Genomic DNA, 19,343 nt, shown 5'->3' on the forward strand with positions numbered 1-19,343 from the left:
GTTAATGTAAAACCTACTCGTGACTAATAAATAAACTTTAACTTATATTCTGATAATTGTACACATTTACACATTGCTGCAGTTTTGTTATTTATTATGAAAGAATTAGGCTTCATGAAACAATAAATGTGAGTAGATCAAGTTGTAATTTAAGAGGTTAGTATACATAGTTTCGGGGGAAACTTAAAATTCTATTTTAATTGGAAGTGGCCGATCCTGGTCTTGATGTTTTTCTCTACAGAAGCACGAGGCCGAAATTTTGTAAGTCATCTTTGAATAAATTTGTTTTCAAATCAAGAATACAACTGACTTCCCAATAGATTTAACTTTGTCATTCAAAGTTAAGACTATTGAAAACATCATAACCAATCTGCTAACATTGTACTTTATTCATCAGCGAAAACCTAAATTGAGAAGAAATTATAGGGCTGACAAGAAGAGCAAGCTCCTGGCAAGCTAAATAGGTTGGTGATGTGAAAAGGCTGGGCTGCTATTTGTATGGTTTGCGTGCAAGATAGAAGCATAAAAAATGGATTAGCGTCTCTGGATGAAAAGAGTGAAGTGGAGGCTCCCTTTTGTTATAGCTAATTAATGTTACTGCCCGTTTATATAGATCTGGTTCTAGCAATATTATAGGCCAATTAACATGAAGTTTTTTGGATCAAAAATTACAGGTCTGAGAAATAAAGCAAAGGTAGGCTTGTACTTTATAAATTACAGGATTGCAATCAAAGCTTTTTACCACTGGAGTTTAGAAGGTGTTACTTGATTGAAGTATGTAAATACATAAGATCCTGAACGGTCTTGACAAGTTGACTTGGAAAGGATGCTTCCTTTTGTGGACGAGTCCAGAACAAGGGGAAACTTTTAAAATATGGGGTCGTCCATTAGGACAGAGATGAGGAGAATTTCTTTCTGTCAGAGGGCTTTCCAACGTTGGAACTCTGTGCCTCAGATGGCACTGGGTCATTGAACATTCTTAAGGTGAAGATAGAAAAGATTCTTGTTAGGCAAGGGAAGCAAAAGCTATCAGGGGTAGGTGGGACTGTAGAATTAAAAACACAAACAGATCAGCCATGATCTTAATGAATGGCAGAACAGGCTCAAGGGGCTGAATGGCCTACTTCTGTTCCTATTTATATGTTTGTATGTTTAGTGATATGTTTGAGGTTTGTTTCAGGACTTCCCTACTGTCTCAGTCAAATTATAAGTCACTGCCTTAAACACTATATACTAAGGGGGTGATTCTCCAAAACAATTCTAAGTGTTGAAAACAGGAGTAAGTCACGCCTGTTTTTTTCAGTAGGAATTCAGAGAAGAATCTCTCACATTCACGTCAAAAATCTGTGGGCGAGGTCTATCCCTGTGGAAGAGGCCGACTGCATTGCACCGAGATCAGCGCATGCGCAGTGGCCCTTGTCCTCTTTTTAGGTTTTAGGTGTTGTCACTGGCCAGCTCGATCACTGGCCAACCCCCCAGCCCCAATCACTGGCATTCATTCCTTCCTCCTCCCCCCCCCCCCTCACCCCACACAGGTCCTGCTGCAGAAGGGCAACGGGAACCCCCACCCCCACCGATTGCCCCCTCCCATTCGGCCCCACCCCCTTGGTACTGTCCCATGCCCAGTGGGCAGTGCCAAAGTGCAGGCTGGCACTGTCAAGGTTCCAAAGACCAGGGGGCAATCTCCCTGCCACCCCACCCTTTGGGGAGCCGCGATTGCCCTTCACTCCAGCGGGGTTGGGCTGCTAGCTTCCCCACAAGTGGGGAGCTATACTAAACACTGCTGGAGTGGACCACTTCTGGTGGGGAGGTGGGAGAAAAGAGGCTAGCGGGCCCAGAGAATTCCGTCCTGGGCCCGCTAATTACATTTAAATTAGATTAAAATGAAGGGCTGCATATATAATCCAACTCCATGCCAGAGCTGACGTTGCCAGAAATCCGTCGCGCTCGGGGCCGGACGCCCAGTGCGGATCGCACTAATCCGGCGCCGCTTAAATCTCCTGGCCCACTGCGCTAAAAAAATCAGCACAGCAGGATGGGAAAGAATCGCCCACTAAATCTTTAGAATGTAAATTTAGAAATGTTGATAGTCACCTTGATTTAAACAAAACACAGTATAAAATGCCCTTGTACCAACATGCTTCCTATATTACAACGTGACAGCTATAGCTTCACACTCACGCTCCCTCATAAAGCGCACGTTAGGCTCTCAGAGACGAGCTACTCTGCCAGAAGCGGACAGCACGGTGCACAGCTGCCTCACAGTGCCGGGGGCCTAGGGTCACAGTCTGTGTGGAGTTTGCACATTCTCCCTGTGTCCACGTGGGTTTCCACCGGGTGTTCTAGTTTCTTCCCACATTCCAAAGATGTGCGGGTTAGGTTAATTGGCCATGCTAAATTGACCCTCGTGTCAGGGGGATTAGCAGAGTAAATATGTGGGGTTACGGGCTGGGTGGGATTGTGGTCGGTGTAGGCGCGATAGGCTGAATGGCCCCTTTCTGCACTGTAGGGATTCTATGATTCTATTCTATGAAAAGGGAGTGAACATGGGAAGCCCTCAGCGTTATTTACAGAACAACACTGACAGAGGCTATGGGCACATATCCACACCTGCTCTTAACCAAGACCACTTCAGTCATAACTATTAAGATTATTAGCTTTAACTGAAATAGTCAGAATGAGTAAAGACTTGCATACACAAAGAGCGTTTCCATTTTACACGAGTTGTGTTTATGTTTTTTCAAATTATTGAGGCTGTCATTCATTGTTAAACTTTTGCAGCAAAGTCCCACTTCTGTGCTGGCTGCCTTTGAAGTGCTTTTACTGACATTTTCCTCATATTTTAAATATGTGCTACATCAGATACCATGTGGGGGAAGATTGAAGATAGCCAAGCTTGACAGGGCTTAACAAAGATAAATGGCCGCTACATTAGGCATATACTGTGCTCAGTTGGTCATCAATGACAAAACAAAGTACTATTGAAAGATATGTGTTAAAGCACAGACATCTGGATTAGATCTGCAGGCTCAAAGTTGCTGTCAAACATAACACTTCTCTTCACTAGTGACATGAAACATCCCACCTTATCAAAATTAATTGGTTAATAATTAAAAGGATCCAAACATAAAACAAACCTTTATCTTTCCTTCAATATCCTTCTGGTTTATAAGTAAAAGCAGGTAGAGGTTTTTATTTTTAACTAGAAAACCGATTTAAAATATCTAGCTTTTTTAACGAAAGTGATATTTTAAGTATTTCAAGAAGCGCCCAGGACTATTATGACAAAGACACATGGTTAGTCCATAAAGCATTTGTCTTTATTTCCTTAAATCTAGTAAATTTATGTACAAGTGTTTTTTTTTTGCTTCGAAACATTTTCTAAACCATTCACCTTCACAGTCATAAATTTTCACCAAGTGAATCATCGTGTTGTACCAAACCCTATCTCTACCCATCACTGATTTTGAATTGACTAAATAATTATTGCTGTAAATTGCTCACTACCACAAGTGCGTCATTCCTCTGGCCTGGATACTTGGTATAACCTTATAGTTATGACATAACACAATTTAGAGAGAAACAATAGTCCAGTACGACACTTAAAACACACAATTTTGGGGAAAGCAAAGACTCTATTTCTGCATTCTCCCTGTGTCGGCTTGGGTTTCCTCCGGGTGCTCCGGTTTCCTCCCACAGTCCGAAAGACGTGCTGGTTTGGTGCATTGGCCATGCTAAATTCACCCTCAGTGTACCCGAACAGGCGCCAGAGTGTGGCAACTACGGGGAATTTCACAGTAACTTCATTGCAGTGTTAACGTAAGCCTACTTGTGACACTAATAAATAAAAACTTTAAACTTCTTGATGTCAGAATATACACTGGATCATTTTGAAACAATAGTTTCAATGGTAGTGAGCAATTTACAGATCACTCAGAAAATTCCGACTGTTTTCAGAGTGCCTCAACCCACTACTAGTGTGACTAACTTGATTTTAGTTTTACATCTGGTTCGTTTTATTAGAAAAAGAAAAAATAAATTAGAAAGTCGGCTAGTAATCTAATAGCAATAATGAACTCTAAAGTTTGTATATTTTGGGAGCTCTATCATGTCGGCAAAGTTTTAACATTTGGCTTTGCCTCATTCCAAAAACATCTTGCTTGGTCAATGTGAGGTATGACTGACTGTCTTGTCATTCATTCCAGTTTAAATACGTTAAGCTTGTAATTTGTGTCTGGCATCATTCCTTAGTTCCTCATCAATCATTTTAATTACAAACATTGTCATAGTCTACATGCTCCTCCATGTAATCAGTTAATAAACTACGGCTGCAAGTGTGTCACAAACTGCAGCTGAGCATTTTAAGTAAATACTCATCGGAAACCTACTGTTTCGCAGTCTTAAATAAAATGATGGCTGGGAACGTGTCTGAAACAATCCTAGTTTTGAAATTCACGTTTTGCAGGAAGCATGTCTGGCTTTCACACTCTATTAATGCGTTCTGCAGTTTGATCACTGGAGTTACATTTTGCTGTTCTACTTTGCAACTCATGACTGGCTTTTTGCAGTCAGTGGCAGAGGAAGGGCACTCGTCGCTGACCTTGGAGAAAGCTTCCCACAAAGATCTAGCAATCTCTGGCAGGAACTTCCCCTTTCCCCATGCCAGTTTAAATCTGGCGTCAAATCAGGGGACTGCCTGTGTGTGCAGAAGCATTGATGTCCACAAGCAGGTAGGCAACCGGTCAAATTTGAAATACACACAACAAACCAGGAAATTAAAAGTACTTAAAATTTAATTTTAATTTAATGTTTGGCTTAAATTTTAATGTAGCTTTATTTTGCCATGGCAGATAGAAGCTAAAATAAAGATATAGACTTCTGTTAAAAAATGTTTTAAATGTGAAATATTTTCATGGTAATAGGGAAATTTGACATTCCACAAATATAAATTTAACTTTTGAGGGCCAGTTTAAGAATAATTACAAAGCCAATGCACTATTAAAAAGCAAGTTACATCTCATTCAACAAGGTGCAACCTCTTCTAACGTTTTAACAGCAAGATTATCAGTTTTAGAGCATGATTGCAATGGAGATTGCAGTCTCCGAGAACCTCTACAGTACGTCTAATGCAGGAGTCTAGACTCACTGACAGCAACTTCTGGTTTTCGCATTGCGCTGTGCATGGCTGAAATCCTGAAGTGGATGTCAGTTTCAGTGGAGTAATGACAGCAAACTGATAGTTTTTGTCGTCATTACTACAGCAAAGTCCAGGCATGGATTGACATTTAAATGCAGCCCAACAGATATCTATCTTCTGTAAAGTCCTGTAATGCAGTTTTGCCTAATGTAACAGGAATAAAATGAGAGAAAACATGAAACTAACACTATTCCCACAATTGTCAATATCCTAAAGTGAAAGACAATTTTCTGATTCAAAATTTCTGAAAATTTCAATTGTTGATTGAATTGTTACAGGTTCATTACTAAATGGATATTTAACGGGATTAGTCCATCGTAGTTTATAAAAGACTGTTGTCATAACAATGCAACTAAACCTTTGACTCAACTTTAATAGTTAAGCAACTAACATATGTAATGGTTGAAAACATGTTCTGTCAGAGCTAGTGAAACTTTGAGATATTAACATATTATTGATTAACTCGGAATTTGAACCTATGAATGATTTAGGATGCTTGTTTCAACAATCATTGAATATCTCACATTTTTGTGTACCCTTGCACTAATTACAAGTGTGAGCAGAACATGTCAAAACAACAGGGACCACAACAGCGGTTCTAATTATGGGCATTGTTGGTTTCAACTTTGGAGGAAGGTTTCCTGCCTGGTGCGTGTACAGGGCAGCACAGTGGTTAGCACTGCTGCCTCACAGCGCCAGGGACCCGGGCTCGATTCCCGGTTTGGGTCACTGTGTGGAGTTTCCTCCAGGTGCTCCGGTTTCGTCCCACAGTCCAAAGATGTGCGGATTAGGCGGATTGGCCAAGCTAAACTGCCCCTTGGTGTCTTGGGGACTAGCTAGGGTAAATGCATGGAGTTATGGACCTGGGTGGGATTGTGGTTGGTGCAGACTCAATGAGCCGAATGGCCTCCTTCTGCACTGTGGGATTCTATGATCCTGCTGCAACATAAATGGCAACCGGGGAGAAGTCTGGAGCTCTCTCCAAGCAACCATCCATTCCAGAAAATGTTGAGTAGAGCAGGAAAAATAACCAGACTAAAAACTAAATGCTGCACTTGGGATTCTTTCCAGAATGTTTGCATTTACACTCAAAACGATACTGAGCTCTGAAAGTATGTGGAGGAATCAATGTTCAATTAAAGGCAAGTTCAATAAGAGGAAACGTAATTACCACTGAAATCCATCGTCACCTTTTAATCATGAAGCTTAAATTATAGAAACAAGGCTTTTTCACAAGCTTCAACATTTATAGCCTTTGTTTTAGCACAGTTACAAGAGTCAAGTCCATGGCACCCACCTGTTCTCATCAAAGAATGCGATTTCTTGCTTCAGAATGCTACCAAAAAGCCTTTTACGCAGTCTGGCCACCAGCCTATGTCCCGCGAGAACAAAAAAGTAGGCACGGATAAATGAACAAGCAGCGCCACCGACATAAATGCCAAAGAGGATAAGAATCATTCTGTCAAGATCCTCTAAAAGAAAGAAACAGCAATCTTTCAAAATGAATTTTTAAAAACAGAAGATTTAACTGACTCCATAGAACCAAACGTTGCACAGTTTTAACAAGACTTTTTAATCGTTCTTTTGCTAATGTTTTTCCAGGGTATATTTTTAGCTCTCATTTATTATATTAAACAAATCTGGGAGTATGTGGAGAACATGGCAGCCATTGCAGCATCTAAAATGATAAAGCATAATGCCAGAACGCACATGTATCCACAATAGCAACATTTCAAATCTAGTCAAGATAGATCCTGTGCAGCATATTTTAAATTCACATCACATAGTTTTGCATCTACTTTCAGTTGTCCCAGGCAATTTGATTCCTTTCTCAGTGTGAACTGAATTTTTAATCAGGCCTAAAAGCAAATATTGGCCCAGATTTTGCTACCAAGGGGCACCTTGTGGCTTTTTCCACTCACCCTTCAGCATGGGAAATCGTTGTGTTGCAAGTACAAGCTGTTAACAATGAAGTGAGCTCAGTGGAGTTAGGATCAACAGTCCATCTCCTTAACTAATAGGATTTAAGATTCGAGAAAAAGAAAAGGAACAACAGAGAAAAGAAAGTCAAATCAGGTATAGAAAGGGAAACAAAGAGGGAAAGAAAGCTTGTATTGAGAGAGGGCAAAAAGAGAGACATAAAGAAAAAGTAAGGCATTTTTTAAAATCAAAGAACAATTTATTGTTTGTAGTACTGAGACTCCACAGTTTCAGTTGTCCCTTTTCGGAGACCGGTGCCTGGATTGCTGCTCCCAAGTCAGGTAATGGAAGTCAGGACATTTCTTGGCTCACCCCTTTCACCTTGGGGAAAAGCCCAAAATAACAGGATCCACGACCTAGGGAGTGGGTGCGTTGGGTGTGGAATGGAGTTGGGCCCGCCACCTTGGATGCAGATCAGAAGCAGCCACAGGAGCTGCCAAATGCTAAGGGGGTTGGGTTTAAAACGCAACCTTGGTTTCCTGGGACTTTAAGCAGTTGTTTTCTGGAACATTTGGCCCTTTCGCTCTCACCCATGCCACCCACTCACCCCCATGGTCCCTTAACACCCTCCACGTAAACTATTGCCTCACATCTACCACCTTTTGCCACTTCACCTTCCATGTCAACTCACCCATTATCCACCATGAGCAGGTTTCAGGGGCCATATTGAGATGAAATAAAGTTCTGTATGTCTATTATAGAACTCACAATCAATAAATAAAAACTTTCCCATTCATGAAAACCAATACAAGGCATTTAAATCCAATCAAGTATTTAATCCATGATCAAAACAAATTGACTTATATTCATAATCCTACACAAAAGACAGCTAGTTAGTCCTTTAATAACCCCTTTGGACTGTCAATCAAAGGGTGAAATTACAACCCTCCCAATGTGATAATTGTAGTTTGTGGAAAACAGTCAAGGATCAGCAATGATATACTGAGAGCACTTAGGGTTATATCAACAAACAGATATTGAAAATGATGGAACAGAGTTATTCAACTCTCAGATAGTCGAGTGGGTTTTTTTCTTTATATCTTTAAAGGGGTGACAATTTAAATACCTCAACAGCGCTTATACCTCATATATCTTCCTGGAGCATTTAAGTCAACTCTAAAAATTTGTAACTCATGCAATGCAGGATAAGACCCTTCAGCAGTGAAAAAGGGACCTGTGTGAACTCAAGCTCAAATATCAGTGAGAGCATGCCCTCCACCCTGGATGAACCTGTATCTGGGGTCACCATTGCAGATGTCAGAGCAGCTTTCTCAAAGGTCAACCCACAGAAAGCAACTGGTCCGGATGGGGGTACCCAGATGAGCACTCAGATCCTGCGCGGATCAGCTGGCGCGGGTATTCGCAGACATCTTCAATCTCTCTTTACAACAATTTGAGGTCCCTATCTGCTTCAAGAAGACGACCATCATCCCAGTATCTAAGAAAAGCCAAGCAGCGTGCCTTAATGACTATCGGCTGGTGGTTCTGGCAGCCATCATCATGAAGTGCTTCGAAAGGCTAGTCATGGCAAGAATCAAATCCAGCCTCCTGGACTACCTGGATCCACTACAGTTTGCCTATCACCGCAACAGGGCCACAGCAGATGCCATCTCCCTGGCCCTGCATTCAACCCTGGAACACTTAGATAATAAGGACACCTATGTCAGACTCCTATTTATTGACTACAGCCCAGCCTTCAACACCATTATTCCCATGAAACTCATCTCCAAACTCTGTGGCTTGGACCTTGGCACCTCCTCTGTGACTGGATCCTGCACTTCCTAACTCACAGACCACAATCAGTAAGGATAGGCAACAACATCTCCTCCACAATCATCATCAACACTGGTGCTCCACAAGGCTGTGTTCTCAGCCCCCTGCTATACTCCTTGTACACCTACGACCGTGTGGCCAAATTCCCCTCCAACTCGATTTTCAAGTTTGCTGACAACACCACCGTAGTGGGTCAGATCTCAAACAATGACGAGACAGAGTACAGGAATGAGATAGAGAATCTGTTGAACTGGTGCGGCAACAATAATCTCTCCCTCAACATCAACAAAACGAAGGAGATTGTCATCGATGTCAGGAAGCATAAAGGAGAACATGCCCCTGTCTACATCAACAGGGACGAAGTAGAAAGTAGAGAGCTTCAAGTTTTTAGGTGTCCAGATCACCAGCAACATGTTCTGGTCCTCAAATGCTGACATTATAGTTAAGAAAGCCCACCAACACCTCTATTTTCTCAGAAGACTAAGAAAATTTGGCATGTCAGCTACGACTCTCACCAACTTTTACAGATGCACCACAGAAAGTGGTATGGCTCCTGCTCTGCCCAAGACCTCAAGTAACTACAAAAGGTCGTGAATGTAGCCAATCCATCACGCAAACCAGCCTCCCATCCATTGACTCTGTCTACACTTCCCGCTGCCTCAGCAAAGCAGGCAGCATAATTAAGGACCCTACGCACCCCGGACATTCTCTCTTCCACCTTCTTCCGTTGGGAAAAAGATACAAAAGTCTGAGGTCATGTACCAACCCACTCAAGAACAGCTTCTTCCCTACTGCTGTCAGACTTTTGAATGGACTTGCCTTGCATTAAGTTGATCTTTCTCTACACCCTAGCTATGACTGTAACACTACATTCTGCACTCTCACATTTCCTTCTCTATGAACGGTATCCTTTGCCTGTATAGCGTGGAAGAAACAATACATTTCACTATGTTAACGCATGTGACAATAATAAATCAAATCAAAATATCTGCTGAGTTTGGGTTTTTCACACGTGGAAGTCATTCCTCCCCACACCTGATAAAATAGTTTCTGCTAGATATGGGGGCAAGACTTTGCAGATCACAGTGTCTGCCTGTCTTTTTGGATACGTAGTGGAGTATCCATGACTCTGTGAAATTCCAGGCCTGAGAGATTGGGTGGAATGACAGGGACAGAAAAACTCACAGGAAGTTAGTTAGATAGATATAATTGGTTGATTGAAAAGTCATGGCAGCAGGTGCCAAATTGAGATGGTGATCTAAACAAAACAGGTAATCATAATTCATGACAGTTCCGGATAATAATTTAAATAAAACCAAAATAATAAATTGGTTGAATTCTGATAAATTCAGCACAGATGTAATAGATCTCATTAATTTATAGAATCGTGCATTCTGCACTTTGTATTAAAATCCATAGATCATGTGTTGTCAGGTTGAGTTAACTAAATTCTCAATTATTTACACACTGTTTAAGGTTGACATTGAGCTGCTATTTTTGCAAGGCTAATAACAGAGTGGCACAAACATCTAGTAATTCGCGGTGATTTGCAACTCAGTATTGCTTCCTCAACACAAATTGCTGGATGATTTACACTTTAATAATGGCATACATATTAAACTCATCCTTAAGTTAGCAGCAAACACTGGCTCCATTAAACCGCTTTCAGGACTTCAAAAACGTTAACTAAATCAAGCCGAGGGAATCAGTAAACTGATTTGTTGCACAAAGATATTGCACAACAGCAATGCAAATGTTTCAGTAATCACCGAATCTAACAGCCTTTACAATTGCAGAATTGAAGACATTGCGCACTCTCCCGCTGGTGTGAAAATGGGAGTAAATCGCATCCATGCTGGCAGCGCTGCACAGATGCGATTCAGCCTATTCAAATGGGCCAGGCCGGCCTGCATGTGAATCATGCAGATTCTACAGGGGCGATCTTACCGGCTTGTCACATCAGTCGATCGGCAAGGCGAGCTGGTAAAATTGAGAGAAAAGTGAAAACCGGGTTCGCGCCCAGTTTCTCGCCTCTCGCAATATTACCACCCCTGTTAGGCTGGCGTAATCAGATCCAGGTTGAGTGTGACGTAGTGCAATGCCAGGACGTCTGTGACCTCATGGATGCACCAGTGCACAAAAGATTGAGAGATTCTGCACAGGTCCCTGTTCAAGCCCTGCAATTAACCAGTGGTGAAAAGGTCAGGACAGCCGCGACTTTCAAAGTTACCAGGAGAGAGTGCCTTCCTCTTCCTATCAGTGCCAGGTATCTGAGAACCTGGCACTGGTGCCGCGCTGTCTCCCTGTCAAAGTGGAAGTGTGATGGTACGTGTTGTCTAACAGCTCCTGAAAAGGCCAGCACCTTCTGTAGAAACGTGGCCTAGAGTATCACGGTCTTCTTAGCCCCTCTTTGGCCTAATGGGTGGCCGGCACTTGAGCCTCTGTGGCAGCTCCCTGATGTTCCGGGACCGCTCCTGTGGTGGTGGGTTATGCCTGGGAATGGCCCTGGTGCTCTCGCCACCTCCAATGCGTCTCGGTACCAGTCAGCAGCAATAAAGGGAGCCGGCCTGGCTCCAAAACAAAATCATCTTCAATTGGTGAGAATGTGGTCAAAAGAGAGAGACACACAGTCAGCAACGTAATCCATCTTTACACTCTAATCCCCTCCCTAATCCCATTGTGAGCCAGCGGTTGAGGGCTGACCAACCCTTACAGGAGTTGCAGCCCACAGCAGATAGCTTGCACGGTCACTGATACAGACCCATGTCCCCTCATCTTGCGACATGGCCTCAGGTTGGCATCATCCCTCCCTTCACCTCAATATTTATGGAACTCACCATGATGTGGTGAAAATGGAGGCCACTCAATGGCCCCATGCCCATGAGGCTCAAGGCCTTGACTGCGACTGCCTGTTCCCCCAAGACCTGATTATGTGTGACCCCTGGAGAATAGCTGATTAGTTGATGAGGAACATTGATAAGAGGATCAGGGATAGCTTGAATGAGAGATGGTACATCTTGCAGGTTTGGACTCCACAGAGCTTGGCAACCATGATATGATCTGGCACAGAAAGTTCGATTAGGGTAGGCTGTACCTCCACCCCTCAAAGTCCCAACTCCTTCCATTGACTGCATTTAACAGTACAGCCCCGCAGCCTTCAGTGCGTTGCCGGCCACCCCTTGGTATTAAACGTTTCACTCCTCACAATCCTTTTGGCCCTTCTCCTGGGTTTCCCAGGGACTACAAGAGGACCTACGCTCTGAGGCTCCCTTGTGGCTGTTTCTGTCATGTCGTGTCAGTGTCTGTGTTGGTGTGTGTGTCGACGTGTGTGTGTTGTGAAAGTGGTGGTATTCACATGACCTGGTTGTTCACTTCCTTTTTGGTAATACAGTTCATTGGGTTGGGAGGTTCCATTGAAATAGTTTGAGTACATTGTTGTGATTTATCCTAGAGATACGACATACTCAACCATAGTACTCCATGATGAAGACGGTGGATATTGAATCCAGTGGCTCAGCAACAAGCATTGCTCTAGACGGTGCTTATTTTCTTAAGCATTATTATAGCTGGGCCGATCAATGTTAATGCAGAGTAGCCCAAGATAGCCTCTTGGTATGAAATCCATTCATTCTATGTCTTTGTGTGCTATGTAAGCTTGTAAACTATGGAGATTGTAACACTTAAGATACCAGATGCTCCACTGCTTGCAACATTTGGTCCTATCAAGTAACAAGTTAGGGCACGCTGGAATGTTGTAATAGCTCACCAGATCAATTCAAAGGTCAGTGAACAGCATTGCTTGGGGGAGTCAGTTTATAGTCAGTCAGCCAACCAGCCAGCAAATGTCCCAGTGGTAAGAGACAAGAGATAGGGGGCAGGAATAATCCTAGTCAAGTTTAAACGCCCTCCAACTAAAGAAAGAGCTGTGGAAAACGGACTTTAAGGCCGGTATTTTAAGATCTCGCTCGGGCGAGGCTTGTAAAATCCCACCCGAGACCAATGGAGAACTCCGTTCTATGAGCCATGCCCACTCCGGTGGTGGTAAAATTCCGGCATAAGTCTTGTAAGTTATTGCTCGAATGTACCCACAAAACCAAGGGAACATAATCGCAGAAGGAGAAATTGAAATGCTCTGAGATGGGCTGCTGTTGAAGGCGTCGAGTTGGAATGACTTAGAGAATTCCAAGGGAAGATCTTTGAAGGTGAAGACTGGAAACCCTCATGAAAAAAAAACAAAGTTCCAGTGAGATTGGTTGACTCAGTTTGACTAACACCTGGGTGGGTTGTTGAGAAATCCGTGGGATCTGGTTTAGTTACATTTGGCATGTATTCAGTATTTAACCACAGTTTGCCCGTTAATTTACATGCACCTCCCTCTTACCCAGAGTGTTAAAGTACAAGACAGATAGTGTAAAGGGTTTTATCTTTCTAACTTGCATAATAAAGTTAGTTTTGTTTGATGAAAACCCATGGAATTTTGTGGATATATACTATTAGCAGCTGTCTTGAATCTCAAACTTTGCCTTCTTTAATCAAAATGTTATTGGTACCGAATTGGATCTCCCCACAGCCAAACTCTATTAGAAAATTATTCTTTCTCAACATTATCGTCTCAGGTGAACCCTTAGGTAACACAGTTACAAATAAAAAAGCACTCCAATTAGGTCTTTGGTCATTTTTACCACAGACACTTTCCTTATGTCCAGCACCAGAAACATCAACCTGTAAGTGAACCCTCACTCCCTCAAAACCTCAAGTTGACAACATACTTAACGCAGAGAAACAATGTATGTGACATGCACTGACTTTTCAAAGCCTTTTGACACATCGGAGTCTATTCAAGATTAATGGGTTATACAATTAGGGGAAAATTAATGGTAGAGTAAAAATTTGTTAGAAATGAGTAGGTACCTGGTGTAAGAAAATATAAATATCAAGAAAGGCATGGAAAATTGGGCTGTTTTCATTGGAGGATGAGATTAAAGGGCGATTTCATATAGGCATGTAACATTATGAAGGAATGGGACAGCATACATAGACTATTGCCAGTGACTGAGGGATCTAAAATGAGGAGGTATTGAAAGAAGAGTAATTGTAAAAGCTTCAGGAGAGAATAGGAGAAACTTGCTTTTGTTTTTACAGAGCAGGCTGACCAGAGATTGAAGCAGAGCTCATGTCAACATTAAAAATAGGTTAGACAGGTAGTTAAAGAAAATAAAGGAATAAAAAAAACTATGCAGACAAATGGGATCAGGACTACTGTTTATGTGAAGGATAATAAACGTGTTAATGGCTCTCTCTTTAAACATTGGGTCACCTTCTCTAGTGTAACTTTTGGAGAGAAACTGATTTAATTTAACAGGGTGCCATTTTGCTAGTGGCTACTAAATTCACAAAATCATTTTTCTGTCTAGGAGATAACTTCCCCACCCACATCAAGTGTGGGATGGGGGTTCAGTCCAATAAGCTGTGAATCAAAGTCACTGTCCTGTGCAGAGAACCTAGAACCTAGAACAGAACAGAGAACGGCATCTCCACATCAGAGAACCTATCCCCAGCATTCATCTGGTTGAGCCAAGGCCACACAAAAGGAATAGAACACAGCTCGAGGCCATCAATTGTCACACGTAGTCATCCTAGTATGAATAGTCTCAGATTACACTCAACAAACTTACCTCAGCATAATCAATTAACATTTCAGACTATTTCTGTTGAGGCTGCTGCCACTGGCCAAACGTACACTTCAACTGCAAGCTTAGACTTTTGAGATGGGTGGATGGATGCCTCCGAGTAAAACTCTTAATGAAAGTGGTCAAAGCACAAAAAGCTATTTTGTAGCCAGGTTTAACCACAACACTGTGAAGTGGGTAATTTAATATGTTTACATTGTTACAAACTTTACTTTGAGTTGCAGCCAGAAGCCTGGAAGGAGAAAAACTGGGACACAAGAAAGATTGTACATGAGCAAATCAGAATGAACAGGTGTGCATATCAATCAAGCAGAGATGCCTATATCAATAAGAAAGAAGAAATGTGCATTGGGCTAGGGTAACCGTGGATATGAATTAATCATGAGTTTCAGATAGGCTTTGCAAATCAAAAGGGGCCCAATCTTGGCTCAGTAGTAGCAAATTGCCTCTGCAGGCTCACTACATATTTCAAGTTCTTCGTCAGAGTTAGTACACCTCAGGTGTCATACAGGAATGTGCATGTACATAGATTTTCTATTCTATACTGGCAAATCTCCCATATTATAGCTCATGGTGAGTTGAAGAATACCATGCTTAAATGTCATATAACATGATGCTCACCTGATGAAGGAGCAGCGCTCCGAAAGCTCGTGATACCAAATAAACCTAATGGAATTTAACCTGGTGTTGTGAGACTTCTTACTGTGCCCACCACAGTCCAACGCCGGCATCTCCACATCATAACATGATACTACATTCAGTTTGAGGAAGAGGAGTGGATCTAAGACTATTTTATACTTAAAAGGGCAATGAAGACAGGGCTGGCTAAAGTAGACTAGGAAATTAGATTAAGGGATAGGTCAGTAGAGATGCAGTGGAAGACATTTAAGGAGATATTTTAGAATACTCAGAAAAGATACTCTAAGGACACACCATCCATGGCTAACTTAGGTAGCTAAAGATAGAAAGAAAAAGCATATAATTCTGCAAAAATGAGTTGTAGGTTAGAAGACTGACAAAGTAAAGAACAGTAAAGAGGGAGAAATTTAAGAGAGAAAAATATAAAAATAGCGAGAGTTTCTACAAGTAGTTAAAAAGAAGTTGGTTCTCTAGAGAGGGAAGATAAGGAGTTAATGAACAGAGGAAGTTAAAACAATTACAATCACTAGAGAAAAGGTACTGAGAAACTAATCAGAACTGAAAGTTAACAAGTCCCCAGGTCCTGATGGACCTCTTTGAAGGGTCTTAAAAGATGTGGCTGCTGAGATAGTAGATGCATTGGGTTTAAATTTCCAAAATTCCCTAGATTCTGGAAATGTCCCATCAGATTATAAAGTAGTAAATGTGACTCTTCTATTCAAGAAAGGAAGGAGACAGAAAGCAGGAATCAAAGACCAATTAGCTTAACATCTGTCGCAGGGAAATTGCTGCAATCTATTATTAAGGGGGTTATGTTGGGCCACTTAGAAAATCTCAGTGCAATCAAGCAGAGCGAACACAGTTTTGTGACAGTGAAATCACGTTTGAGTAATTTAATGGAGTTCTTTGAAGAAATAACAAGCAATGTGGATGAAGGAGAACCTGGATGTGCTGTACTTAGAGGAAAGGTTGGGCCTATTTCCACTGGTGTTTCGAAGATTGAGAGGTGATCTTATTGAAACAAGTTCCTGAGGAGACTTGACAGGGCGGATACTGCAAAGGATGGTTTCTCCTTGTAGAAGAGACTAGAATTAGGGGACAGTTTAAAACTATAGGATTTTCCATTTAAAATGAAGGTGAGAAGAAATTTATTCTCTCAGAGGGACATGAATTTTTGGAACTCTTTTCCTCAGAGAGAAATGGAGCCAGGGCCTATTAATATTTTTAAGGCAAGAGGTAGATAGGTTCTTGACTAAGTTATCAGGGGCAGGTGGTGGAACATGGCATTGATGTCACAATCAGATAGACCACAATCTTATTGAATGGCACAGCAGGCTCAATGGATTGGATGGCACAGCAGGCTCAATGGGTTGGATGGCCTACTCCTGCTCCTAATTTGTTCATATGATACAGCAGCAGAGCCACTGATTTGCAGCTTTCTGTCCATGTCACAGTATCAAAATAGTTTTTAATTGCTGTCATGAAGTCACAGTACGTGACTGTGAAAGAATTAAACTCTCCCTCCTTGTTCCTCCCATTCTTTCTGCAGCTTTTGACATGTTTAGAGCATAGCATCCGCCTCCAATGCCTATCCATGGTCATCTAGCTGGGCAGGACTACTCTCATCTGTTTCCATTCTTACCCAATATTAGCAGATGATGACTTGCAATGGTTTCTCTTCGACCTCTGGCACCACTGCTTCTGGTTTGGGCCCGCTCCCATTTCTCATCCACATGGTGTCCCTCGGTGCCATCACCCAAAGGCACAGTCTTACTTTTCACCTGTATACTGACGACACCAAGCTTGACTCCTCCACTATTGCTAAATTATCAGACTGCTTATCCAACATCCCGTACTTGAGGAGCAGAAAATTCCTCCATTTTAATATCGATACGACAGAGGCCATTGTTTTAGATCCCCGCTCCAACCATTCCCTCGCAACAATGTGAGATTATAAGCAAGTTGGTTTGCAACCTTGTGTCACATTTGAACCCGAGAAGAGCTTCCAAACTCATCTGTGTCATCACTAAGACCATCTCATTCCACCTCTGCATCACCACCGGACTTGGCTCATGTCTCAGTTCACAGACAGTTGAAACCCTCATTCATCCCTTTGGTGCCTCTGGATCTGACGATACTGACTCGCATTTTGCCCATAATTGATGTTGGCAGGCTGCAGTAAACTTTCAAAATGGCTGCAAACTCGCTGGGGTTATGTAATATCTCTCGTCATGATGAGGCTATGCATGTACATTATCAATTTTAAATTGATAGTTTCACCAACAGTGTTGTGATCCCTGGACTGACCACTACCTTTAAAAAAATATTTGAAATTCCAGTTGCCAACTTTGTTTTTAAAAGAAGCATGTGCAGTAATCACCAAGCCAAGCTACGGCTTCCGCAGTGGCCAAATGGAACTCTCGGAGCCTGTCACTGAATTTTGTTCGGGGGCAGTCTTCAATGTGAGCCATTGATAGGGATGCACACAACTGCAGTCTGGGTTCCCTGGAAAGGCTCCACTTATGTCAATTTGTTGCACAAAGGCCTTGGCCAGTGCGGAAAGGATTGAGATGTGCCCAATGTTGGCATGGCAGGTTGAAGTCGGGTAGGTGGGCTGTGGGATCTGCATTTTCTTAAATTTATGGGTGTAATAGCATGGACACTTAAGTCGTCGTCAACAGGCTTCAGACTTTTGTTAGGAACAAAAGGTATTTATTAATAATGAGAAACTATGTGCAGGAGGTTGCAGCCCTAGGCTGCCTGGAGCAGCACTCCAAACTTCACATGTCTACTACATGGCTAATAGATGTATTCTGCTTGATAGAGGACTTCACCCTGTAGGGTGATCACTCACTCTCTTACCACTGGTCCCTCAAGTCAGGTGACCCACTTAAAGAGACAAACACCACATCCCTCCCCTTCACTGCCCAAGGGGCAAACTGGCAATGCCCAGGGGGCACCTTGGCACTGCCCACCCAGCACGGGCAGTGTCAAGGGGCAGGGCCGATCAGTGGGGCTGGTTGGGGGCCCCGTTGCCACTCTGCATAGGGATCTGTGGCAGAGGGAGGGAAGGAGGTGATTGGGGCTGCTGGGAGTGTTGGAAAGACATCGAGGCTTGCCTGGAAAGGTCCGGGAGGCCAGTGATCGGAATGTGGGAAATTCATTCCGAAAATCACGGTTAAAAAAAAATGGGCGCAAGTTACTCCAGTTTTCACACAAATTCGGCACTTAGAATTTTTCTGGGAGAAATCGCTCCCGATATGTTTGGAGGCATTTTTATCAAAAGACAGGGTCCAAAGATAACAAGGAAGAGTGATTTTCAAATAGTCGTAAAGGAGTGTCATAAATAAATAATGATGGGACAGCAAGCAAGCAGACAAATTCATGTACATGGCGTACTAGTTACAAAGTTCAAAACGAGGTGGACAAGGCGGTGAAGAGATTTGGAAATAAAAGTTTTGAAGTCAATTCAGTGAACAAGGAACAAATGAATCTGGATAAAGACAGAGGAGATTGGTTATCTAGGGGAGGACCTCAGCCCCAGATGTTAACTTTTCACAAAGATGAAAGCAGGCAAGTGGGCAAGGACATTCCATAAAAATTGATCTTTGAGCTGACCTGTGCAAGAACAAAGGTTCTGATACCGGAATGGATATAAATGAACAGTGTAAGTGGGAGATTGCGACCTTGGTGAGGCACCACAAGCTCCTAATATTTTAAGGTAATCAATCTATCACTGTAAACACAATCAGGTAGTTGAATCTATCTACCTCTGCCTTAAAAAAAAATTCAACGACCCTGCTTCCACTGCATTTTCAGGATATAAAAATATCAATGTCATTATAGCAGATGGGTAATGGTTGTCAAATTAAAATACAAACCAAATTGAATAAACATACTATAAATTTAAATGTATATACTGAAGAAAATCAGGCTAGGAACAGGCAGGTTGTCTTATGAAGAAAGATTGGACTAATTAGGCTTGTATCCACTGGAGTTTAGAATAGTAAGAAGCAACTTGATTGAAACACAAGATCTTGAGGGGTCTTGACGGAATTAATGGG

The 19,343-nt window shown here is 42.2% G+C and overlaps 1 protein-coding gene across 1 annotated transcript in view; it reads right to left on the reverse strand.

Moving 5' to 3' along the window:
• LOC144502308 (uncharacterized) overlaps positions 1 to 19,343 on the reverse strand; it is a 164,861-nt gene that overhangs the window by 133,370 nt on the left and 12,148 nt on the right. The window contains exon 6 of the mRNA XM_078226119.1: positions 6,495 to 6,669. Within this exon, the coding sequence (XP_078082245.1) occupies positions 6,495 to 6,669 (175 nt within the window). The remainder of the gene's footprint in view (positions 1 to 6,494; positions 6,670 to 19,343) is intronic.

This window comes from Mustelus asterias, chromosome 13 (assembly GCF_964213995.1).
Source record: "Mustelus asterias chromosome 13, sMusAst1.hap1.1, whole genome shotgun sequence".
NCBI classification, from domain to species: domain Eukaryota; kingdom Metazoa; phylum Chordata; class Chondrichthyes; order Carcharhiniformes; family Triakidae; genus Mustelus; species Mustelus asterias.